The 26,659-nt window shown below is 44.9% G+C and overlaps 1 protein-coding gene across 1 annotated transcript; it reads left to right on the forward strand.

Annotated features, from left to right (window-relative positions):
• The first annotated feature begins 247 nt into the window (after positions 1–247).
• ATP1A1 (ATPase Na+/K+ transporting subunit alpha 1) lies at positions 248–26,111 on the forward strand. The gene is made up of 23 exons (XM_056488780.1): positions 248–723; positions 8,224–8,328; positions 9,527–9,586; positions 10,424–10,627; positions 10,971–11,084; positions 11,596–11,730; positions 11,887–12,004; positions 12,472–12,740; positions 13,731–13,929; positions 15,284–15,393; positions 16,698–16,832; positions 17,353–17,545; positions 18,031–18,206; positions 18,744–18,880; positions 20,214–20,364; positions 20,890–21,058; positions 21,652–21,806; positions 22,159–22,282; positions 23,066–23,211; positions 23,338–23,468; positions 24,048–24,149; positions 25,257–25,348; positions 25,778–26,111. The coding sequence occupies exons 1-23, from the start codon at positions 712–714 to the stop codon at positions 25,804–25,806; spliced, it is 3,066 nt and encodes a 1,021-aa protein (XP_056344755.1). The 5' UTR covers positions 248–711; the 3' UTR covers positions 25,807–26,111.
• Positions 26,112–26,659: the final 548 nt, after the last annotated feature.

Raw genomic sequence — 26,659 nt, forward strand, 5'->3', positions numbered from 1 at the left:
AACGCGCTGAGACTCCGGCAGATAGGCAGCATGGCAGGGACTATGCCCAGCAGAACACGTGAGGGTGGAAAGGGAGAACCAGGGGTCTTGAGCCTCTCAGCGAGCGGCGGCAAAACCGGGGACGCCTGGGGGCTCCGGGCGGCCACAGGGCCGAGCCCCTTCAGGGGCGGCGGGCAAAGCGCCCGGGCAGCCCCGGCCCGGCGGCGGCGCGGCAAACAAATCAGGCGCCGCGGAAGAGGCTCCGCTCCGGCGAGGCATGGCTGGGGCAGCCGGAGTGAGCCTCAAGGTGAGCCCCCCGTCCCAGGATGCACCCGGGAAGGCGGAAGGGCCCGCAGGCGCTACTCCCTCCCAGCCTGGCCGCAGCCGCTGCCCCCTCCCCGAGGACCGCCCCCCGTTCACGCCCCTGTGTGCCACGGAGGCGTGGTGTCACAACGGGCTGGGCGTGGCAGTGGAGCGAGGCTCTTTATGCGGCGGGAACCCGGTGGCTGTCCGAGCTGCGCGCCGTTGCGGCATCAGAGAGGAGCGACCCGGTCGGGAGCCGAGGAGTGCGAGGCGAAGGCGAGGAGCCGAGGAGAAGGAGAAAGAAGAGGAAGGCGAGCGCCGGCCGGGGTGCTCCTATTGTTCCGCACCTGCGCCGGCCGGGACACGTGGCGCCGCTGAGCCCCGCTCCTCGCCCCCCGCCACTTCATCTGCACGCAGTCGCCCGGCACCATGGGCAAGGGGGTGAGCAGCGGGGCGAAAAGTGGGAAATTCAAGGAGCCGGACCGTGGCCGGTGCCCCTTTCCCTTCGACGGGGCTGCGCTTTGTCTCGGCTGAGTCGGCCACGTCGGGTCGGGGTGCGAGGGCGGCCGCGGCCGTTGGCGAGCGGCGCCGGTGCCGCCGGCCCCAGCAACGTGCGAGGGCGGCCGCCGCCGCTAGCGGAAAGGAAGAGTCGGGCCGAGGGCGTGGCGGAGCCCGGGGCAAGCAGCCGGCTTCCTAAAGCTCCCGGCTCCTCCTTGAGGCCGTGTCTGCCCGACGAGGGGCCTCTCGCCCGCCCGCAGTCCCTGGGGCTGGTGTTATCTGGTGACCTTGCGGAGCTGGGGAGGGAGCGCGGCTGCTCCCCGGCTCCTGGGAGAACTTTGGACTTGTCTTGAGACACGAAGGCTCGGCGTGGGTGGAGGGGGCGGTAGAGGGTGGCGGGAGAAGGAGAGCCGTCAGCGATATTAGGGCTAATGTGTCTGTTGGTAGCAGTGAGGGTGTAATGGGAGATGGTGGCAGGAGGGAGTCGGACACCCGTGGGATCTCTTGTTCAATGGGGTAATAAATCCTCGCAGAAGGCTGTGCAGCTGTTTCTTCCCTGTATCAGCATTGTTTTTGCCTTATAGTCCTTTATTGGGCTATAGCCCATTACAGGACTATAGGGAGGAGAAGTCCTTAATTCAGATCGTATCTTTTAACTAAAGAAAAGTGTATGTGAAGGCTGTTGGAAGGAAACAGTGGTGGAAGCCTGTTGGAGGATATTGTGCTCAAGCACCCGTGTGCAGAGCACAAACACTTCTTGGCTTGCTCTGATTTTGTTTTATGCCAAAAATCTAGAGACCAGTTTCTGTGTTTTGTTGCTTGGATGTTTCTTGCTTTCCCTTCGAATGCTTCCCTGTGTATCTCATGTAGTTGGAGGTGTGTAGATTTGTGTTTACTTTTGGTTAAATGCATTCCTGTAAAATTCCCAGATTTCTCTGCTCCTTGAGGAGAGCAGGGCCATGGCAGTGGTGGTAGCATATTCCCTGCCAACAGGTGTTCTGTGCTTTCCAAGTGCTGTTCAAACATTGACTTGACTTTGTATTGTCCTCATCGGTGCAGTACAGCAGCAGTGTTGACATAACTGCATGAGTATCAGAGAGAGCTGCAAGAACATGGCTGAATGGACAGTTGCTTGGAAAAGGGGGTTGAGGAGTGTGTGTGGTGGGCTTTCAGCATTTGTTCTGTGTATGAGGTTTCTTTTTCCTAAGGAAGTCCTTCTGTTGCTTGGCAGCCCAGCCTGTTGTATTTAAGTCCAGTAGGCAGCAGGCTGGGTGGACAGTAAAAGTTCATCTGGGAGAGAAGACACTGAGGAGAGATCGGGCAGTATTCTGAATCTTGTTTAAATCATTAGAGCAGCCTTTGAGCTGTGTGTGTATATAGGACTGCAGGCTTCAGAGGCTTACCCTGCCACAATGGGACTTCCAGAAGATACAAACGCTTTCCAATGTAGAAGGCTGTCATACTTCGCTCTAGATTTCATAAGTTGCATGGATAATAAAGCCCAAAACTGAAGCACTGCCACAGAGGGTAGTTCAGAAAGGGTAATATGGCTCCCTCATGCTTTCTGGTAGTAAGTCACAAGATTTGCTTGTTTCGCAGTGAGAATGCGTGTGTATAATGGGGGACCCCCTGAAGAACGGGCATGTGAGAGCGAGGCAGTGAAAAAAGCAGAGTATGGATGCAGAACTGAACAGTATGTGCCTGCCCTGTGTTAGGGTGCCCAAAAAGGAAACTTCTTTCCCTTGGGTGCATGGGATGGAAGTGGAAAAAAAGAGCCTCAGTGTGAGAAAACAAGTTTCTTCTCTCTGTGGCTGTAAGGAGAAGCTGAGTCTGTTTTACTTTAAATGGTAATGGGGCAAGGGGAGAGCAGTCAGCTGCTGCTATGCAGCCCAAAAACCAGATTATCCAACGGTGGGGGGTGGGGGTGTAGCAGAGGAAAGCATTCTGGATTTTGTTTCTGTTCAGAGCTGACTGGAAGCTGTTTGTAGACAGCAGCATGTTTTACTCCATCTCCCTTGCTTGCACAGGCATAGCACGGAGTTGGTGTTGTGTGCTTTGGGTCACTTCTGGAGGTCAGCTCTGCCTTAAAGGCCATGAGGAGGAGACGTCTTTAATTCAGATTGTATCTTCTAACTAAAGAAAAGTGTGTGTGAATGCTGTTGGAAACAGTAGTGAAGACTTTGAAGCTGGATGCTGTGATCAAGCACCCATGTATGGAGCAGAAACACCTCTTGGCTAGCTGAGATTTCCTTGAACTCTAGTTTAGGGATTTTTTTTTTCCCCTGTCAGAAACTAGGAAAGTTTATTGCATAATGGAACCAGCTGAGAGGAAATCATTCAGATCAAAGCAATCTGTATCTGGTGCAATTAAAAAATCTTAATATATTACCTTCCCCTTCCTCCATCTTCTTCATTCCTTTATTGCTATTTTATGACAGTTCACTTTTTATTACTATGGCTAGGGGATAGTCCTTTTGGTGAAGGAAACCCTGGGCCTAGTCAATGCATATTTTTGGAAAAACAGGTGGACAGGAGTCTCGCAAGTGAGGTGAACTGTTCAACCCACTTAGATCCTGACCTGCTGAAAACTGCAGCTCATCCTTCACCCAGGTCTTTCCGGGAGTAGCCTTCACCATCTCGTCTAGTGGAAATCTGGGTCCAGTCCGCTCATCTTAATGTGTTTATTAGCTACTAGAAGTGTCTGGGGTTATGGTGACTATTTATTACAGGCAAAGAAGTGAGGAAGGTGACTCTTTGTAGTTGGCACAGCACTAGAAAACCGAGGACGGGCTGCTCAGCTGTGCAGCGATGACATTTGGAAAGCCCTCTCTGCTCTAGGATCTTCACACAACTCCAGAGCAGTAGATATATTTATCCTAATACCCAGAGAGGGCTTAAGGTGGTGTGTAAGTGGTCCTTGTTTTATCCTGATGATTAAAAGCCTGATTAGGTTTACATCTCTTCTCATGGGAGAAAGAAATGCTTGTCCTTTCATAATTTGGGAACCGGCAATCTCTGCACAATTAGCAATTACTATCTGTTGAGTAAAAACTGCCTTGTACTGTCCTAGATGCTGAGAATTTGATCAATTGATGCAGCTTAAATTTTTGATTCAAGATAGGTGATTGAACATAGCTCTCGTGAGAGAGTAAGAAGGATCCAAAGAAACCATTCCATCTTTTGCTAGGATTACGTAGGGTCATGGAACAGTTTTCAGTCCAATAGGCGGAGTTAGTTTTATGATTCATCTGGTTAGTTTATTTACTGTCTCATAATGCAGCAGGACAGTAACTTTTCTGTTTTCTCCACAATTGATTATAATGACATAAGCAGTAAAACAGACCAGGCCTCCAGAGACTGCATAATTTGTTTTGGCTCTTAGTTGATATTTGCTGGATTATGTGATCTTAGATACTTCTGAGCTTGTCTCTTGATTTGTACCCCTCCTGTTTCCTGGTCAATCATGGCTTATATTGAGAACATCAGCTATGAATGGTTCAGTTAGTCCAGAGTGGAAAATAATTAGCTGTATCTGAAAGGCAATAGGATTTTCTGGGGGTCGATAAAACTTCTTACGCTGGTGTGTACAAATGTTGTGCTTATGCCAGTGGAAAAAAAATAAGTCTTGCATTAAAAAAAAAGAAGCTGCATCATTTTTTAAGACAGTTTTGATGAGTCAGTTCTTGGGCTAAGTCAAGCAAAAGGGGTGACATTTCTGATGAGACAGACCTTCCTTTGTGTTCAGGCCATGTGATTAAATCGTGATAAGATGTGGATGAGGAATACCACAGGCCTTCTTCTTTGTACATCAGGAAAAGAAGCAGGGAGAGAGCAGGGAAATCCTACAGTGCTGCAGTGGGATGAAAACCTCTTCCCCTGGCACCCCAGCCAGCACAAGCCTTTGTTGAACAGATTGGGCTCATCTTGCAGGAAGGGAGGCAATGGCCCCGGAGGCACTGAACAGGGGCAGGACTTGGACTCTGTGTATGTCAAGTTCAGATTTGAATGATGAAGCAGGAAGTTCAGATTCTGCATTAAATGATCCTATGAAAAGTGCTGAACCTGATTCTCCTGACTTACCTACTTACTTCTGCAGTAAGGGTGGGATGTAGTATTAAAGTAATAAAGTGAAAGTATTGAAAATATTGCGCTTTTTTTTTTTTTTTTTTAAGCTGTGGAATTGCTGAGCTCCTCAGTAAGATGGACTCCATTAAGAACCAAATTCTTAGGTGCTTAAGGAAATAAGTAACTCTATCCACTCTTTGTTCTGACTGCAGCTGACCGCTGGGCCTTTTGGTGCTTTGATTTTTTTTTTTTTTTTTTTTTTTTTTTTTTTTTTTTTTTTTTTTTGTTAAAGCAAGTCATGCTTGAACAAGGGCAATGAGCTTTTTCATGTTTGCCTACTTGTAGATTGTTTCAGCTGCAGCTGAAAAAGCTTAAGTCTCCTATATACCTGGATTATTCACTGCCCCCAGTGAGCTGAGTAACTGTATTTCTGACAGAAGTTTCAAAGAACGAGGAGGTTTTTAGATCACCTGTGAGAGCTTGCCAAGCTTTTCTTCGGGAGAAGGGGTGAAGGGGTGAAGCTGAAGGTGATGGAGTGGTAGTCAGAGAAGGCGCTAGCTCCTTCGCCTTTGTTAGGAATTGTTTCTGATCTCAAGCAGTAATCAAGAGGCATGTGTTTTGTGCGGGGCTGTGTTTGAACTTGTCTGCCGTAGCTCCAGGAGAAGTCAAAGTTGTTTCCTTCAGGGACTGAAGGAGAGAGCTGCTTCATGGTGGCTTTTTGTGAATTGTCCTATGGCAAATTTCTGTGATGCTGGACTGTGAAGACCTTGCTGGTTTAAGTACTAAGCTTTCACTTTTTTAAGAAGGGAAATGGGAATTTAGGTGCAGGGAAGAGAATGTCAGGAATGCTGTAGTTCTGTGTCCTTTTACTGGCTCAGTGGAGACAAATAGCTCAGCTCTGCTCCACTTATTAAAAACTATTCATTGCACAGCTCCATAGTTGCATGCAAAGCTTGTCTTTGCTGAGCAGGGCAAGGGGAGACTTCTGTGCATGTGAAATGTGTGACTATGGCTACAAAGTGTTGCACACTAAGCTTTTTCAGTGCAGTAAGAACCCTTGTCCAGATGCAACAAATGGGTTCTTTCAAAAAAGTAATGATCCTTCTTCTTTTTCATGTAGTTTCATTTTTGGTTTTGGTTTCTACTTCTCTTGAAATAAATAGATAATAAAAATTTCCTGTGCTAGCTGCTCATCAGGAGAGGTCTTGGATCCAAACAATAGTTCCTGTGTCCAGATCACTCTCAGAAATCCCGCTTCTCAAGAGTCCAGTTCATGGTTTGAGGTGTTCATGCAAAGAGCAAGCAAGGCAGTGGCTTTGAAACATTTTCTTAATCTTGTTAAAGATTTTATTCTGGTGCCACTAAGTATTGTTTCATCTTAAAGTTCTTCTTGGGGATCCTATTAGGTGAAAATCTCATCGTATAAAACTTGGTCCCACACAGAAGGGAACAGAAGGTTGTCTTTTAAGTGATGTTTATGTGCATTGTCATGATTGTTTGTCCTTAGATGCTTGTTTACCCCATTATGAATTAGATCTAAATCTTTGCATGATTTCTTGTAGAATTAACCATAATAAAAGTGAATAAAAATCCTACTTAATAAAGAGGCTTTAAGCAAATAATCTGCTCTGTGAAGTGTAGGCAGGACTAAGCATAGATTGAATCTGCAAAAGTATACTGCTGCTGTGCATACTATTCTTGCTACTCAAACTGCCATAAATTGAAAGCAGATTTCTGTTGTGTAAACTAGCCAGCTAGTTTGCCAAACTGAGAATGAAAGTGTTAGAACTCAGTCCCCAGAATTGACCAGCCAGAAGTACCACCTCTTACTTTTCTTCAGTTGATAGGCTGCTCTTCCTCACCAGGGTCTGTGGAAGGCTGGGAGAGGGGAGGGGGAGGAGGATTTAATGCCTTGGAGAAAACATAAGTTTACTCTCAGGAATTGATTTCTTCTGCTCTTCATCACTTTTTCAGCTTGAGCTGGGGCTCATGCATCAAGACTGCCTGAATAGTGTGTAGCTTGCTTTCTTCCTTGCTAGGCTTGTGCAATGTCTGGCTCCTAATATGTGTATTGGGGATAATACTGAGCAGACTTGTTTCACTAGCTCATTTTTTTTTTCATTGTAGTGGCATAACTTTCATAGAATCTTGTAGGTTGGATAATACTGTTAGAATAATTGGGTCCAGCCTCTAACCCAGCATTGCCAAGTCCACCACTAAACCATCTCTCCAAGTGCCACATCTACACATCTTTTAAATACTACTGGGGTGGTGACTCAACCAGTTTCCTGGACATCCTGTTCCAGGGCTTGACAGGCCATGAAGAAATTTTTCCTAATAACCAATCTAAACCTCTCCTGGCACAACTGGAGGTAATTTCCTCTGTCGCTTCTTGAGAGAATAAACCAGCCCCCACCTGGCTACAACCTCCTTTCAAGGAGTTGGGGAGAGCAATAAGGTCTTCACTGAACCTCCTTTTCTCCTGGCTCAACAACCTCAGCTCCCTCAGCTGCTCCTTATCAGACTTGTGCTCCAGACTCTTGACCAGCTCTGTTGCCTTTCTCTAGATATGCTCCAGCACCTCAATGTCCTTCTTGCAGTGAGGGGCCCAGAACTGGACACAGCACTCAAGGTGCAGTGTCGCCAGTACCATCTACAGAGAGACAACCACTGCCTTGGTCCTGCTGGCCACACTATTTCTGACACAGGCCAGGATACAACTGGCCTTTTTGACCACTTGGGCATGTGTTGGCTCATGTGCAGCCATGGTTGACCAGCTGTCAACCATGTCCTTTTCCACTGGGCAGCTTCCAGCCCCTCTTCTTCCAGCTGGTAGCACTGCCTGGGGTTGTTGTGAGGGCAGGATTCAGCACTTTGCCTTATTAAATCTTGTATTATTGTATCAGCCCATCAATCCAGCCTGTCCAGATCCCTCTGCAGAGCCTTCTTGCTCTCCAGCAGATCAGTCTTCCTGCCCAACTTAGTATCACCTACAAACTGACAGAGGGTGCACTCAATCTGCTTGTCAAGATCACTGATAAAGATATTTAACAGTAGTGGCCTCAGTACTGGATAACCCCGCTGGTGGCCAGTTACCAGCTGGATGTAACTCTGTTCACCACCACTTTCTTGGTCCAGCCCTCTAGTTGTTTTTTTTTATCCAGCACACAGTGCATCTGTCCAAGCTGCAAGCAGCCTGTTTCTCCAACAGAATGCTATAGAAAACAGTGTCAGTCTTTAGTAAAGTTGAGGTAGACAATTTTAATAATAAACTGTAGTAATTTTGTCTACCTGGCAGTCTTGGGTGTATAGTTCATGTCTACTGCTGTGGCATTTGACTGTAAGATGTTTCTAATAATACTGTGTCTTCCCTTGCAGGCTGGAAGAGACAAGTATGAGCCTACTGCTACATCAGAGCATGGTGGAAAGAAGAAGGGGAAGAAGGAGAGGGACATGGATGAGCTTAAAAAGGAAGTTGTGATGGTAAGAGTGTAGGGCACAGAAAGAGCAGCTTTAAGAATGTTTGCTGTGCCCAAACCTTGTGCCTAATCTGACTAAAAGAGAAACAAGCTGGTGTGCTGACAGCATGGTGTGACTTTAGGCACTGATGTCCCTTTTCCTCCCCTCTGTCCCCAAGCCAGGTGTGTTGTGTTTCAGCATCAAGATGAGCACACGGTAGACCCTGGCAACATCTTCTCAAAAGGCACTTGACACAGAACCAGAGTGTGTGCTTGCCTGCATTATCCATAGCACAGTATAGATGTATTTCCTCAGCCAGGCGAGCACTCTCTGCATAGCAACATTACAGGCTTTATTGTGCTGTCATGTGAGTGGGACTGCTGTTTTCATTCCAGCTGAGGAGTTGAGGCTGTACAGCTCCATTTACTGCCGGCCTCTGCTCAGACTGACCTCAGTATTATTCCTTCTAATCATGTTTGAGGCTGTGGGGAGTGTCTCACTTCTCCATCTGTGAAAGCTGGATGATACTGTATCTGTCTGTGAGCATCATCAGGCTTAGATCTGCTGTCCTTGAAAGTGATGCAGATTTTGTTCATGTTCTGTGGGTTTGAGACTGGGCTTTAACATTTTTGATCCCTCTGTTAGGAAGAGGGGATTCTAAAGGCTGCTCAAAGATTGCATTCTGTGTTCAGTAGTGATGTATACTTAAGGCATCTGCTCCACCAGCACAACCTTTAAAGTGAGGCACTGGTATGAACCAACTCTATCCAACTGAAAAATAGCCTGGCTGTGGAAAGAAGCCTCCCTTTTTGGGGAAAGAAACACCTCGCCCAAAGTAGTGCTTAATAGAACAACACCGCTTAAAAATTTGTGAAATTACAGGTTTAATCTTTCGTACATTCCTACCTTCCTTCCCAACTCCTTTTCTTTCCATTCCTCTCTGAACCTCCCAAAAAAACCCACCCACTCAGGTTTCACAGAATCTGCTGAGGGTGTAAGGATTGCACTGAAAATCTTTCAAGTACCCAAATAGTCACAAGAATGCTAAAAATGACACTGTGTTGAATTCCAGAGTGAATTTGAGATTTCTCTTCACAGAGAGGATGAAGTGAAGTCCTGCTATCTCACCAACTGTTACAGATAGGAAGCCTGGGGTTCGGGCTGGAATTGCTGAGATCTTTTCTCAGATTATTTTCTCTTCCAACTATTTCTTGTCTTTCAGGATGACCACAAGCTGAGCCTAGATGAACTTCATCGTAAATATGGAACAGACTTGAGTCGAGTAGGTAGACATTGTGTTCCTTCCCTCTTTGCCCTGATCTGAAAAGAAACAGCTACAGCTCAGAGCATTTCACAAAGGGAGATCTGGGTGGTCGGATTTTGGTATGGGTTTTTTTTTATTTTTTTTATTTTTGTGTTTAATCTCCCCTGCTCCAGTCAGGTTTTTCAGGCTTTGGGAGAAATGTTGAATTCACAAATACTTCTCTTATCCTCCCGCTGTACAACTTGACTGCAGTGCTTTAGCGACTTTGCTTCTAACAAAGCACTGTTATCTGCCTCTGAGTTGTTCAAGGTCAAGTTGATTCTTAGTGGTTTTTTTTTTCTGGAGGAGCATGTAATGATGACAGATGTTTCTTATGTTGCAAATGTAGTCTAGAGAGCTAGCACATGCCCAGAGACTTAATGATGGCTGGTAGCTGTTAAAATTTTGCCTTCCTGCAGTAAGAGGTATGCAGGTATCCTAGTCTACTTTAGAGTCCAATGCAGAAGCACTGCAGTGGTTTTACACTTTTGCTGTTGTTTGCTTTGTTTTGTTTTTTTGTTCCATAAGTTGATACAGTTGAATGGCATTGTGCTTTTCCTCAGAGCTCAAAGTCTGTGGCTGTAGCCTTCTTGTTCTGCCCTTCTTCAGTGTTTGCAGGCTTCTCAAGTAACATTCAACATCCTGTAGCTCCTATTCAGCTCTTTTATCCTGCACTTATGTTGTGGAACTGTACCAGCTTTGGATATCTCCATTACCTGTTAGCAGCTCTTTGTTGCTATGGTAGAACCTGAACAAATTCAGACCTACCTTCTGCAATTGGTCTTGCCGCACTGCCTAAAACACCCTCTCTTGTAGGGTTTGACTTCTGCACGTGCAGCTGAGATCCTGGCTCGTGATGGCCCAAATGCCCTCACCCCTCCACCCACCACTCCTGAATGGGTAAAGTTCTGTCGGCAGCTCTTTGGAGGATTCTCACTCCTGCTGTGGATTGGTGCTATTCTGTGTTTTCTGGCTTATGGCATACAGAGCTTGATGGAGGAGGAGCCCAACAATGATAACGTAAGTAAAAATTTCTAGTTTACCTCAGAGGCAGGCCAGGCAGCCTGTTGGGCTCAAGGCAGATTAACTTCCTTTAAGCATTCAGTCCAGAAGCTTTTCTCATAAGCACGGGCAATTCAGTGTGTGAGCTTAACATGTTTTGGAGTGCTTCCACATAATGAAATGAACAGGCAACTTCCTTTGCATTGTGTTAACAACACTAGCTTGTGGACAGCCTTTGTGTGCAAAGTGTACAGAGACTGCAAATACCTTCATGCTTGTGACGGGGCAGACAATTTATTTGGACAAGCTAGAAGCCTTTCAGGCAGATTGTTCTCTGACTCACTTTCTCTGCTGTTTGTAGCTGTACCTGGGTATTGTGTTGGCAGCTGTGGTTATCATTACTGGCTGTTTCTCTTATTACCAAGAAGCAAAAAGTTCGAAGATCATGGAGTCATTCAAAAACTTGGTGCCTCAGGTATGGAATAAATAATTTCCTTGAGGTTTGGCAAGTCATAGCTTGTTTAAAGGTAATAATGGTTTTAAACATCTCCACTTGCAAGGGCCTGGCTGTTAATGTGGGTTACTGGCTCTTAATTTTGAGGAATCTCTGAAACTGCTCCAAGTAACTACACTAATAGGCCAAGGTAGTTCCTGAATACCTGTGGGTTCCACCAGCTTGTTAACAATCATAGGACACTTTCTCCATAGTTTGGGGAGTTCAGTAGCTGGTGTGATAAACACTGAAATTTAGATTCCTTCATGGACAATCTGGAGCATACCTAACTATCACACTGTCACCTTGGTAACAAGGAGCTTTAATATCAAGAAAAAAACCTTATTTTTCTTAAATATATATATATCACATAAAAACACTTTAGTACAAGTAGAAACCTTTTAGAAGCATAGCAAACTATTTTAAGATTCTCAGATCTTTTGAGCCTTTTCCTAAGAGTTGCTTTTGACATTGTTTCTTCACTGTCTTTCAGCAAGCACTTGTAGTCAGAAATGGTGAAAAGATGAGCATAAATGCTGAAGGTGTTGTAGTTGGAGATCTAGTGGAGGTAAAAGGAGGAGACAGAATTCCAGCTGACCTTCGGATCATATCTGCACATGGTTGCAAGGTACAGTAGTGACAGGCTGTTGGGAAACCTCATTCTGAAGGAAGATGAGTTAGTTTTCTATGCTGTGAATGGGGGCTGGAGTGGAGGAGAAGGATGGGGAAGTACCTAGCAGGCATCTGTCTGGACATGTATGACAAAGTACTCTCTTTCATGTAGGTGGATAACTCCTCACTTACTGGTGAATCAGAGCCTCAAACCAGGTCTCCAGACTTCTCCCATGAGAACCCACTGGAGACTAGGAACATTGCCTTCTTTTCCACCAATTGTGTGGAAGGTATGTGTGTCTCTTACTTCCCTGAAGTATGAGCAATGATACTGAGCTGTAAGCAGTGTGAATACACCATGAGCCTAGTTCTACCATGCCAGAGCAGGGCGGAAGTTCCCATCAAAGTCATTGCTCATTCCACCTGCAGTACTGTAGAATGGGCAGACTCCACAGCACTACTGGGTTTTTTGTTCTTGCCTCTTTCAGAGTGTGTCTTCTAGCCTGCCTGTTTTATTACAAGTAGAAAGAGTTGAAGTGCAGATAACATAATGTGAACCATGAGGTAGAGCTGTATGAAGTACTACAGCTGCTGCAGAAAGCAGGAATGTCGGACATCTCTGGCAAGACTTATGTTGCAGCTCTAAATATGGGGGTAGACAGTTTTTGTGCTGAAGCTCACCCAGAGCATCTCTTCCACACCTACAGGATATTAAGCTGTGGTTGATTTTGTTTTCTGAAACCCATGTCTCTTCTAGGCACTGCCCGTGGCATTGTTATTAGCACTGGGGATCGCACTGTGATGGGCCGTATTGCCAGTTTGGCTTCTGGACTGGAAGGGGGAAAAACTCCAATTGCCATGGAAATTGAGCACTTTATCCACCTCATCACTGGAGTGGCTGTGTTCCTGGGTGTCTCCTTCTTCATCCTTTCTCTCATCCTTGAGTACACGTGGCTGGAGGCTGTTATCTTCCTTATTGGGATCATTGTTGCCAACGTCCCTGAAGGGCTGCTTGCAACGGTTACGGTGAGTGAAATTGGAAAAAAGACTGAATTTGCCACATATGTGGTCCTTAAGAAAGCGGAGTACTTTATCTCAGTGTGCATTCAGAGAGGTGAACACTAAAGTAATGGAAGGTGAGTGTGTAGGGTTGGGCTTTATAAGTTCAGTGTATTTTAACTAATTGCCTGAATCAACATCAAGTTCTGCAGCAATTTGTCTCATAAAACTGGGTCCCTAAGTTAGACCTGCACAGAGGCTTGGCATCGTATAGCTGAAGTGAGCAAAACTAGGAGTTCTAGTCCTGCCTTTTTCTGTGGTAAGAAGGGGTTTTCCTGCTACAACCGTCAGGTTTTCTATTCCCACATTCCAACCCTTAAGGGCTTGGCAGAGCATCCAGCAAGCTTCACTCTAGTCCCAGCTTTTGGTCTGGGATCTGTCAGAGGTTTTGGTAAGTTTGATTTCCTGAAGAGGTAGTGATAATATTTAGGTGTTCTTAGGTGTATGGAGAGTGGTGGTGGAAAGGAGAAAGTGCTTCCATGCTGCCTTAGGAATGAACAGCAACCAAGCCAGAGAGTGAACAGTTGAGAATTGGAACCAGATAAGAGCCTCTAGAAGGAAAGTGAGCTGGAGCGGCTCACTTTCTACCTGAGCAACCTGCAAGCCCTGTCACTAGAGCTAGTTTGGGCCATCTCATATGTGACTTACCTTCACCTATTTTGAGAACTCCTACGATTAGGAGATGGCAACTTTGACTGAAAAGTTAGTCTGAGGCATGTTATTTCCTTCCTAATGCACTGAGAAGCAGGAGGCTGAAGCCTTTTCTGGAGATTTTGTAATGAGGAAAATGTCATTTAAACATTTAAACAGCTGAAATGCTTCTGTTTTGCAGTGGCAAGGTGAGCAAGGAGTTAGGGAATCACTTCAGGGCATGGAAGCTGGTTGTTATGTCCATGTGCATTTTGAGTTGTCATTACAGCACAAGTGCACCTAACCTGACATCATTCTTGTCCCCAGGTATGTCTGACACTAACAGCCAAGCGTATGGCTCGTAAGAACTGCTTGGTGAAGAACCTTGAGGCTGTGGAGACCCTGGGTTCCACATCCACCATCTGTTCTGACAAAACAGGCACCCTGACACAGAATCGCATGACAGTTGCCCACATGTGGTTTGACAATCAGATTCATGAGGCTGATACTACAGAGAACCAGAGTGGTAAGACTGCCTCTCTGTGCTTGAGGCATTTCATTAAAAAATGTTTTTTCTGGGCCTTCCTGTACTTCTAAGAACCTATGTTTGGAACTTTCCAGTGTAAGTGGCATTCACAGTGCAAGAACTTCTAATGTACAATCTAGAAAGAGCATAAAAAATTGAAATGACACATAGAAAGCTTTGCACTGTACCATGATTCTGTTTAACCCTTAAACTCTGTATAGCCTGCCTTTTGTGCAGAATTACTCCACCGGAATTTGAGCCCCATATGTTTGTCCTGTACATAGAAATATTTGCAAAGTATTTGATTACCTTTGCTAAAATACATCTTGATGAAATTGCTCAATCTTAAGTCTATTGACAATGTGGACAGCAGAAGTGTTGGCCCTGATAATAATTACTTGAGGCTGGGCATAGATGGAAAGTTCTCATGTGGAACTAGATGGTTGCCTTGCAACAGGGGTTTTCCCATAACACCCAGGTTGTGTTTGCATAGTGCCAGCAATGAATGTAAGACTTTAGTAGGAAGTTTGTCCTAGTTGATAAGAATCTGAAATCTCAGCGTGCTGTGCAACTGAGAGAAATGCTTATCTCTCCAGAACTGTTCAATACAACCAAACTCAGGAGTTTCCTAGCTGTTGCCTACCTTGTGAAATGCTGTGCTTGCAACACATTATTAGCATAAACATTTTTCCAGTGGTGCTGCTGTGCCTTGCCTTGAACCAGCCCAAAATATTATGCTTGTCTGCACTGCTTTAAAAAGCCATTTTAATTAACACTAGTGCAAAAGTATGAGCTATAAATAGATTTTTTTGTAAGCCCTAGGCCTGGCAATGGTTGGCTTGATTGCAGTGGAAATAAAACTAGATGATTTCACTTCATGGAAAGTATGTTAGATTATCAGTAAACTGTCTCTTCAATTAATCTCCTTTAAAGCCAACTTAAGAGCCAGAATGAGAGTGTATCTTTATTTAAGCATTGTTCCTTTGGGAGCTATTTAGTCCAGTTCCTGGGCTGATGGATAAAATGAAACAACCTGGAGGTAGAACCCAGCATCCCTTACTCAAGCCCTCTGAATGAATGTTACCTGTCCAGAATTCCGTGGCTTTGTCAGTGTGTCCCTCTGTTGCTGCTGGATATGACCATTACTGAAATCTTGAATGCAGAAGTGTTCTCTTGCACACCTGCTGTTGCATCCTCTGGTCTTAAAATAATCAGCTGCTCATCAAGTATCTGGAAAGAGAGGAGGAGTGAAAGAGACATAGTGATGCTCTGATTGTTTCCTGTTCCTGAGGTAAAGGTTTCTTGCTCTTAAATCTGTGGGATTTTGAGATTGTGACTTTTTATCTTCTTTCAGGTGCTTCCTTTGACAAAAGCTCAGCCACTTGGACTGCTTTGTCCAGAATTGCAGGTCTCTGTAACCGTGCTGTGTTTCAGGCCGGCCAGGAAAATGTACCAATTCTCAAGGTGAGTTCTCGAAACAAAAGTGTTTGTCTTGTTGCTCACCACCATCCTCTCATAAAGGTAGTGAGATTACATCTTGTGGGTCACATGAAACTGCAAAGTAGAGGTGACTGCCACTCTTTAATCTTTTCTGCAGTCTAGCACTCTTAAAGGAAGTGTGCTATAGGCAGGGGAGATGGGATTGAAAAGGTGTTTTTTCCCACAGCAGAATCCTTGCCATCCGCTGCCATCTGCACTCAGTTTGGGAGGCCAGATATTTCAGACAGGGCTAGGAAAGACTAGAAAGCTTTCCTAGGCATTTCCCAGTATCTGGCTGTTCCAGGAATTGCTATCTCTGGCATTTGTACAATTCAAAGCTACAAATACCTGGTGCTGAGCTGGGGGAGCAGTGATTGTGGGAGACTAGCTAGAGACAGTCTGCTCTCATTGGCAAGTCTCCTTAAGCTTTCATTGGTACAGTGCTGGTGTAGATGCTGGCAGGGTACCAGTTCACATTCCTCTTTGTGCACTGTGATCCATCCAGGGCTGAAATTAACCATACAGTGCTTATAATCTGTCAAGTATTAGTCACATTGCTTAGTAAACTTATTCCCAAGGGTGTTCTGATGCAGTGGTAGTAGAGGTGATAGAAAAAACTATTTCTCCCCAGCACTCCTCTGACTGTATCTTAAGTCTACAAAATGTATCCTGAAATTAAAGGGCTGGAGTTCTTCCTTTTTTGAGGAAGGCTTGCGAGAGGGAAGTTTTGAGAAGTTTTTAGATACCAAAAAGTAGTACAGAAATGAAAGAAAAAAGTTTCTCACAGACAAAGAGACCAGAAGGGCAAGAAATACTTCAATAGCAGCTAAGGATACTTCTCCAGGACATTGAGCACATACAGATCTCTTGGGCTGACAATCCCTATCTCTACCACTCCCAAACTTTATGGGGAAGGGAGACATGAACAGATCAAATTTCTCCCAGAGGCGCATGTCATCAGTCTTCATCTCACATTAGCTATTCTTCTCAAATTTTATCCTCCAGCCTCACTTGGTCTGATTGTACCTGGTTATGTGATTTTTCTGTAATCCTTTAAAAGGGCTTCTTAACTTTGCCTCAGGAAGACTGCTACTCTCTCAAAATGGGAGGCCTGGCTTTCTGAAATGCAGTACTTGTTGGTACTAGATAACAGAATTATTTATTCTTTGCTTTCATAAAATGTTATGTAGAAGCTGTGACTGGGCTGTGATGAACTCACTCTTAAAATCTTATTTTAAATATCCAAACATCTCTGGTTGTGTGTTTTGATAGTTGTCTTTTTTCCTCAGCGAGCAGTGGCAGGAGATGCCTCTGAGTCTGCACTTCTGAAATGCATTGAATTGTGCTGTGGTTCTGTCAAGGAGATGAGAGAAAGGTATCCCAAAGTGGTGGAAATACCATTTAACTCTACCAACAAGTACCAGGTAAGCAGGTGTCCTCTTGAAAAGAGAGCTGCTGTGTGAAGTACTGGTGTAAATTTGCACACAGTGTGCCTCAAAACTTGTTCTGGCACCCAAATATTGTCTAGCCATTACTTGTTTGAAGACTGCACTGTAAATCTAAGTTAATAGACCATAATAGTTCCCCGGTATAGGACCTGAACTGACACTAAGGTGTCAGCTGCTAACAAAGGATCAGACATGCTCTCAACCTGTGAAGCACTAGCGTACAGAATGTGGAGTAATTCACATCTGGGAATAGGAATGAGCTGCTGGGAAGTGACCTTAACAGGTGGCACTTGGACACAGAAAAGATCATTACAGTGCCTGCAGTTATAAGTTAGTGCTCAAGAGTGCACAGATTCCTTAGTTTGTAAACCTCTTTAAAGTATGGGTAAATGAAAACTAAAACAGAATATCACAAATGGCCAAATGCAAGCCATTGATGTTACTTGTGTCCTTCACATATGTTTATAGAACAGATTTTCATTTCTTCCACCCTTAGCTGTCTATCCACAAAAACGCAAATCCATCAGAATCCCGTTACTTGCTGGTGATGAAGGGAGCTCCAGAGAGGATCTTGGATCGCTGCAGCACCATTCTTATTCATGGCAAAGAGCAACCACTGGATGAGGAAATGAAAGATGCTTTTCAGAATGCCTACCTTGAGTTGGGAGGCCTCGGGGAGAGAGTGTTAGGTAAGGAAAAACAGCCTTATTATGTTGGAAAAGATCTGTACTTCATATTCCCATGCAGTCCTCACAGATTAAATGCGGGGTCACTCTGTACTCTGTTCCTGCAGTGTAACCATAGTATTAAGGTCACTTCAGCAATTCATATAGGGACAGTCCTGCCTTTAAATTAAAAAGCAGCCTGCAGGGTCTGGTCTCTCCCAGAAGTGAAGTCGCATAGATCAAAATGCGGCAAAGTGTTTGGGACCTTACATGGGACCACACAGTATTTGGTTTATTCCACTGCACAAGAACCAGGCTGTGTCTGGGCACCTAGCAACAGCTGGTAGTTATCAGAATAGGAGTGTGACTCCTGTCTCAAGAGCCCTGGCTAAACCTCTGACTAAGCTACCCTGTTATTCTTGTGTAGCTGTTTGCAGAAGCATAAATGTTCACTCTCTCTGCATCCTGAAGTGTAGGAACAGAGTAAATGTGGTTTTGATGTGTTACAGGATTCTGCCACTTGGCTCTGCCTGATGATCAGTTCCCTGATGGCTTCCAGTTTGATACAGATGACCTGAACTTCCCTGTAGACAAGCTCTGCTTTGTAGGATTGATGTCTATGATTGATCCACCTCGTGCTGCTGTGCCAGATGCTGTTGGCAAATGCAGAAGTGCTGGGATCAAGGTAATTTATTCCTGGGTTGAAAATAACCTCACTTCATACCTGTGGAAATAAAGGGCTTCCTTGACCTCCTGTAAGGTAAGTGGATGAAGTAATTGATCAGGATTTCACTACAACTACTACTTCAGGTTTAATTTCTAAGTTGAATATAAATGGTGTCTGTTCATGAAGTGAAAAAGGAATGAAACTTCAAACTGCTAGGGCACTGGCAGGTGCTGAGAGCATGATGTCTCAAAGCACATGATTTGGCTCAAGGTGAGTTCTGCATGTGCCGCAGTACTGACTAAAATGAGAGGGAAGCACAGGCTGGAAATGAAACTGGCTCCATTAGCTCAACATTAACAATTTTGTCTTTCATCCACCTCAATCCCTTGCATACTGGTAGCAGGTTATTTGCCTGTACCTCAGACTTGCTCTCTGTTAGGGCTCAGGAGTAGAACAAAAGATATGTGGCCCTTTCTGTGTAAGGGACCCTGCCTTTTGGTCAGTGCTGCTCTGCAGTGCAGGCAAGGCTTTCATGGCAGTCTGTTTGCATTTCAGGTTATCATGGTTACTGGAGACCATCCGATCACAGCTAAAGCCATTGCCAAGGGCGTTGGCATTATCTCAGAGGGCAATGAAACAGTAGAAGATATTGCTGCTCGACTCAACATTCCTGTCAGCCAGGTCAACCCTAGGTAATTTCTGCTGGGAAAGGCCTGAGCTATTCCAAGAATTAAGTATTTGCCTCTCTTCTTGCCTTGGATAACTCTCAGCATCTCCCCCGTGGGCATCTGCTTAGTTCAGCATATTGTGATTCTTCAGTGTGTATCATGAGTTATGTGAAGAAGCACAAGATTGTCTTAAATGTGCGTGTCGTGTGTGGAAAGAGTAAGATTGTAGGAGGGCAAAAGGAGCAGGACTTAGCCAGGTAGAGGAGTTGACACTAGTGCATAGCTACAAGCAGAATAAATGTGAAAAGGGAACTCCTTCCTCTTAAGGGTTAATGCTTGCTTTCATAGCCTAGCTGGGACTGAGACATCCTCAGAAAATGTGCTTTGGCATAAGCAGGCTGTTTGCAGAATGGCTGGGCTGTCTGCATTGCTTAGCTTGACCCAGCCTGTGTTTGGGCTGGAGGACAGCCATGTAGCTTATGAACTGTGAATAGAGACATCCTGCAAAATGAAATTGCTTGGGATTTTTTTTTTGTTGGGATTTTTTGATTATTGATTTTTTTTTTTTTTTTTTTTTTTTTTTTTTTTTTTTTTTACTTTTACTTTTTTCTTTTTTTTTTTTGAGATTTTGAGGGTAACTTCAAAACCCAGCAGTGCAGGCTGGGGTTGGCTGGGCTGTATGACTGAGTAGGTTAGCAGCTGGCTCTAAGGGTAGGGAAGGAATTGCCCTGTCTAAACTGGGTGATGTCAAGAGCTGTGTGGCTAGTGTCCTAGACCTATAAGGGATGGTATGCTGGGCTGGAGAGATGGTATTTTGCTGTAGCATGTGGGGTACCAAACCAGTCTAAATATAACATCGCATGCGTTTGTGGCCAAAGGGTGTAAATTAGTTGGAACTGGCATGGTGTGAACACTCTGTGAAGAAACATGTGTTGTCAGTCACATGGCCATCAGTCTATTGCAAAAAGGATTGCCTGCAGAAGACAGCAACATCCTGAAACCTTGGAAGCTTACTACCTGAGCCAGAGGTTTCTTTTTTTCAGAGAGGTCAAGATTTGTGGAAACAACTAGTCTTTGCCTTGATGCACTTTAGAAAGCTATGGAAAGAATTAAACTGCTCATGAAGTTTTTTCTGTCTGTTGCTTGGTTCTGTTTTTTTTTTTTTTTCTTGGTGTTCCCCATTGCTTCTCAAATTTTGAGCATCAAACTTCGGTTTGATTAATTCTGCCTTGATTAATATTTAGTCATAGCAGAAGTTGGTCTTTCCCAAGACCACTGAAGAGCCTTATTTTTATGGGAAAAGTACTGCTAATGAGAAACTTATTGTGAAGTAAAACATGCTTTCTCTTGTTTGCAGGGATGCAAAAGCTTGTGTGGTTCATGGCTCAGATTTGAAGGACATGACTAGTGAGCAACTGGATGACATCTTGCTTCACCATACAGAAATTGTCTTTGCCAGGACATCTCCTCAGCAAAAGCTTATCATTGTGGAAGGCTGTCAGCGACAGGTAAAGAGGGGGAGAATAAGGATGTTGTATTAGAGAAATTCCCAGACATATATATGTAACTACGAGATAGTTCTGCTGCTGAAGTAGTAGGGCTAAATCTCTTCAGTGCCCTCATGGAAAGGCCAGATTAAATCTTTGTCAGCAGCCTTCAGCTGCTGTCAGGCTGCTCTACAATACATAAATATAAGGGTCTGACAGGAAAGTGTCTTCAGTTTGTACTGAGGCTTTCTTCTGATCCCAGGATGTTCATTAGTAAACTTAGTTCCTGAATGCTCTGGATGTGCCTGGGAGAGGAGGATCCAACATGTTCATGTGTTGCCCAGTGTCTCCTTTGGAGAGAGCAGCATGGCTCTCTTGATGAGCCTGATCAGAACAGGGGAGAGCAAGGAGGAAGTGAGGTCTCTTTACAGCAGAGTAAAGTAGTTTTTTGTGCTTTATCTGAAAGGTAGGAGAAAGAGCTTTTTTTCTTGCCCGAAACATCTTACGTGATGATTTCAGTCTTGCTGTTTCTCTCTTTGTGACTAGGGTGCCATTGTAGCAGTCACAGGTGATGGTGTGAATGATTCCCCAGCCCTGAAGAAGGCTGACATTGGTGTTGCTATGGGTATTGCTGGCTCAGATGTCTCTAAGCAGGCAGCTGACATGATTCTGCTGGATGACAATTTTGCCTCCATTGTCACTGGGGTTGAAGAAGGTGAGTCTATAACCTGTGTTGGTAAAGTAACACGCTTCAGCATCCCCTCTGAAATAGAGGCATCTGGGGGCTCTTCTTTGAGTTTGCCTCTATGACAAGAGTTTTCAAGGAGAGCAGCACTTTTCTTCCTCCCAAGTTTTATTACTTTTCCTGGGTGTTCAGCATGACCCTTTGGAATGGATAAGAATAGGAAGCAGCTGAGTAACAAAAGCTACTTTGTGCTGTTGCCTAACATGTGACCTTACAGTCCTCTTTGCCGGCTGAGTGTGACACATTTTCCTTCCTGATGGAGAAGCAGCTCTCAAACAGGAGCACAACAGAGGGTCCCTCCAGGGGCTCTTGATGATGTCCAGAAACCAGGGCTTAGTGTCCTACTGCTGTGTGCAGTGAGCCCTGATTGCTGTGACCAGAAGTGTCACTCTCAACAGGTGTTGCTGTGCATGGAGCAGCCTCACCCTTACATACAAGAGAACCCTTTCATTTGCTGCACTAGCACTTTGCCATTTGCTCTTAGTGTTGAAGCTGCCTGTGAGCTGCTTGGCTGCCTTCTGCTGATAAGTGAGAGTTATTCTGTTCTCTCTTCCTTGCCCCAGGGCGTCTGATCTTCGATAACCTGAAGAAGTCCATTGCCTACACATTGACTAGTAACATTCCTGAAATCACGCCATTCCTGATCTTCATCATTGCAAACATACCCCTTCCTCTGGGAACAGTCACCATCCTCTGTATTGACTTGGGCACTGACATGGTGAATGTAGTTTCTTTGTCTACAGAAAAGAATGTGGATGTTCTTAGGTACCCTAAAGAAAGGACATGTGGGAGGAAAATGCTTAAATACTGTTTTCTCTAAGATTCTGATTTAAAGTGACCATCTGATATTCCTTTTATTCACATTAATCTCATGGCACTTGAGTCTGGAGATCTTTCAGCTACCTGTAAGGACAAACTGGGGAAGGGGAGGGCATAAGATCCTTTTGGAATAGAATATCACATCTAGGGCTTTTGGGGAGTGCTGTTTCTTGCACTGAATGCATGGTATGGGAAAGATGCTATACAATGGAGAATTGAAACTCCTCTAACAGCAGTTCTGCCACCCTCAGGTCCCTGCTATCTCCCTGGCATATGAGCAAGCAGAGAGTGACATCATGAAGAGGCAGCCCAGAAATCCCAAAACAGACAAGCTGGTGAATGAACGGCTGATCAGCATGGCCTATGGGCAGATTGGTAAGCTGCTCTGTTTTCTTTGGCACCAATTTGAATTTAGTGGTAGCAGGAGTTGTACACAGTCAGTATACAGAGTCAGTGACTGTTCTGCTTATTTTGGGAGGGTTGAGGTTTGGGGTGTGTAAACCAGTACCTCAGGCTGTAAAGAACTTGCCGTGATTCTTCCCCCATGGCTTATAGTGGTGACTTGTGCAGCTTGATCCATTGAATCGCTTTCACAGTAATTTTAATTGCACAGCACTGTAAAGGAACTGGCTGACAACCAACTCTCCTCTGGTTCAGACTTGTTCAGCAAGAACATAGATCCCATTGTTAGTTTAATTAGAAGTAAAGGATTCTCTCCAGCGTATCCTTAAACACGTAGCATTAGGAGCCTTGATTAAAGGCAGCTAAAGAGATGTGCCCAGTTCACAGGATGGGAGCTCATGCTTAATTGCTGCAGACCTTGGGAACCTTCTTGACTGTGTTTTGCAAGGGTTGGGTGTGGGCAAGGCATAATGAGAATTCAGAGGGAGTTTTATCTTGTGTCCTTGAGTATGGTGCCATCATAGCATAGGGCAGTACAGAAGTAACTCTGTACAAAGTTGGGGCAGAAGCTGTTCAGCACAAGGGTTGCAGCTGAGATTGATGTTGGTATGAACTATTTCTACAGCTGCTGCTTGGGACACTGAGCCTCACAAGGAGTAATTTTTAAGGTAGTTAGGGTTTCTTGCAAGCTGTTGTCTGTTATAATTGCTCTGCAAGTAGCTTCATCAGTTTTATTGTCCTTTCTTCCTGGTTTAGGTATGATCCAGGCCCTTGGAGGCTTCTTCACCTATTTTGTAATCATGGCAGAGAATGGGTTCTGGCCTTCTGGCTTGCTAGGGATCAGAGTTCAGTGGGATGACCGATGGATTAACGATGTGGAAGACAGCTATGGGCAGCAATGGGTAAGTTTTGAGGCACAGCTTAGAGGCTGCCAGCCAAAATATTAATGCCTGCTGAACTTGGTGTGAGCACCAGAGAGCAAAGGCAGCATATCTGAATGAATGCTCTCTGCTTTGTCTGCTTTCTAGACCTATGAACAGAGGAAAATAGTGGAGTTCACTTGCCACACAGCCTTCTTTGTCAGTATCGTGGTCGTGCAGTGGGCAGACTTGATAATTTGTAAGACCCGAAGGAACTCTGTCTTCCAGCAGGGGATGAAGTAAGTTAGCCTGTCCATGGAGGATTTAGAATTGGACTCCGTGTGCTCTCCAGCACACAGCATTCTAATCCTTCATCCCAGCAGTGTCTGGGTGTTTTGGCAAAAGTCTTGATCAGAGTGCCTTGGTAGTGGGTAAAAAGACTGGGTGCTCTCTTCCTTGTAGTACTTGCTTGTAGACTTGCAGTTGTCAGGCTGAGACAAAAAAAGTGATGGCTTCTGTTGGCATTGTCTGTGGGAGCTAGCCCACCTCAAAGGACACTGACACTCCAGCACACAGCCTTGATCTCTTGATCTTGTACATCAAGAGATCTTGTGGCATGAACCCCAGCCACCTCCTGAATTTGTGATGAAAGCAATTGCTGGTTGACTTGATCATGAACTATCTCTGAAGAGACTTAAAATACCATCATGGCAACTCTGCTGTCACCTTGGCTGGATGGCCTGGTAATCCCCACCTCATGAACTTCCAGGCTGGACTAGAATGCCTGTTTCCATTCACTCCCATGTGGCAACTAGGTGTTTTTTAGGATGTCATCTCTGAAAGTATTTTGTCCCTGACTTCTTTCCTGTTTCTTCTAGGAACAAGATCTTAATATTTGGTCTCTTTGAGGAGACTGCTCTGGCTGCCTTCCTCTCCTACTGCCCTGGGATGGATGTTGCTCTAAGGATGTATCCTCTGAAGTAAGTTGCATCATGCTTTTTATGTACCAGATTGTACCACAGAACAATAATGCTGGGGTGGGGAGATGGATAAAAGTAGTTGTGAACTAGAGGAGCATCAAACCTAGTTTTGAGAGTTCAGGCTAGAGGGTGTCAGTGATCCTTTGCTGTCCTGTGGCACACACAGCATTTTCTTCATTGTGTGTGGAATGTTTATGAGGAGCCTCCTGTTCAGTGTCTCACTAAAAATTAGTGCTACAACTTCAGTATCAGTGTGCTCTAGTGCAGCTGCCTCTTGCATTTGTTTGCATGGAGTATTTTTATGGGTAGTGTACTGCACCTCCAAAGAAAGCCAGTTGTATTGCTGTAAATCATAGGCCAGATGACTCTTAGGTACTAAAGAACTGCTGATGACATTTTGTGCCTTTTTTCCTACATTCCTTGGGAAGAGGACAAGTAGTAAAATCTTCTAAAAGCTGCTATGTAGATGCAGATGACCAGTTCATGGACAGTAACTTTCATAATGGTTGGGACGGTGCCAACAGTTTTAAGTGTTACTCAACAGCATTGCAACACTTCATGGCAAGGTTTAGTCTTAAGCCAGAGGACTGTTAAGTGTCAGGAAATCTTAATGGAAAAAAAAAAAAATCCTAGTACATCTTGTGTTCCATTCAAAGCGTTGCCTGGAGTTGGGTGCTGAAGTGTGAGTGTTTCCTAACAAGAAAGTTGGCCTGTGCCCAGTGCCTGCAGCAGCTGTGTATGTGTAAATCATGAGGGCAACAATACAGTTCCAGTGAGCTAGGCTCTAGGCACAAAGGGTGTGTACTTAGAGGAAATATTGATTGATGATTGCTTGACAGATGGGGAGGTGCTGGTACAGAGATGAGCAAAGGTGCCATGACACACCTTGTGTTGGAATTACTGTCCAAAAGTGGATTAATCTATGGCAGCAGAAAACCTGGTACTAATCCTTGGCTTGGAGAATTCTTGACTGAACCCCAACCAGACTGAGCTGGCAAGCTGGGTCATGCCAGCCTTCTTGCACTTGAGTGTGCTGTCAAGTCAGAGCTGTGCCAGCCTAAGAGCATCTTCATAGCCTGTGTTCTGACTGTTTCCTCTCCCAAACAGGCCAACCTGGTGGTTCTGTGCTTTCCCATACTCCCTCCTCATATTCGTGTATGATGAAGTCAGAAAGCTCATTATCAGACGCAACCCTGGCGGTAAGAATATGCTGCTCATCTGTGTGTTTCCTTCCCCACCTTTTCATGCTGCTGAGTTCTGCAGAAGCCCCAGCAAAGCTTGGGGATCCCTAAGCACTATTTGGGGCTGTATTTTGCTGTGTTTTCCCCTTCCTCAACATTAATTTTGCAGTTAGCTCAAATTAAGGACTTCTTGCTGTCCCTACATTCTCTCCCATTATATAAAACTACAGATGCACTGAAGTAGATGGAAAAGACTGCTTGGATAGTTCTAGAAAGCTGGAAGAGCTCCAGAAAGCTGGAGAGCATCAATTTGGCAAGATTTTCCCATTGTGACAGTCACTTATTAGCTGAAGTGCAACAGTGCAAGTTTTCAAGAGTCTAAAAGGAAGCCTCATGAATCTTGTATTTGGTTTGCCTTGAGACTATTTCTTCCTCTTTTTCCTTTAGGCTGGGTGGAAAGAGAGACCTACTACTAAAAAGTACCTGTAAAACATTCCACGCACAGCCCATGCCACCTCTCCACCATCTCCCCTGTGTGCATACTTCATCTTTGCAAGAGCAGAACTGTGCCTGAAGGAGTGAGCTGAAACTAAAGGAAACATGAAGAAATATGGACTGGAGGAAAAGCAAGGGGGAGGTTGGGTGGGGGGAGTGTCTGACCATCAGTCCAGGGAGATGAGAGTTTGAGTAGTTTTATGTGCCTTTATGTTTTTGTAAGAGGAAACTGAAGATTTTATATGTGGATTTTTACAAATAAAGATGGATTATAAGAGGATGCCCCTACATGGTCTTAGGTGGATGTTTTTCTCAAGGCAAAAACTGGTTTAGGGCAACTTCCCCACCCTGGCTTAGGGTGTGGTCATGAGTGCAAGGGTTAGTTCCTGGCTTCCTGTTTTTGTGACAGGGAAGCAGAGCTTCTCGGCCCACAGACAACAGCTTGTGTAGAAGCTCTGGTACACCTTACTCTAGCTCAGTGCTTAATATGGCAAACAGTTTGCCAGCACTTGCATCTCACATTCTAAAGCTCAGGAAGCTTCCTGGTTTCTGACTGCATCTTGGCTTCTTTGAGCAAATGGAGCTTAAGTTGAGTGGAGAAAAGAGCTGGCCTGCCTTGAGGGGCTCTTTGCTGGGTTCTGAATGAGAACAGGATTCCACTGACTGCCACTTGGATCCAAGTAGCCTTGTTCTCAAAATTGACACTGATTTTACTGCTTGCTTACCCAAGCAAGGGATAGTATTTCCTGGTGTCCTCTGTGCATGGCACTTGCCCCATCCTGATACTGGCTCATGCCTTCTGTGGAATGTGGGCAGGGGCTGATCATGGATACT

Source organism: Oenanthe melanoleuca, chromosome 1 (assembly GCF_029582105.1).
Source record: "Oenanthe melanoleuca isolate GR-GAL-2019-014 chromosome 1, OMel1.0, whole genome shotgun sequence".
Taxonomy (NCBI): Eukaryota; Metazoa; Chordata; class Aves; order Passeriformes; family Muscicapidae; genus Oenanthe; species Oenanthe melanoleuca.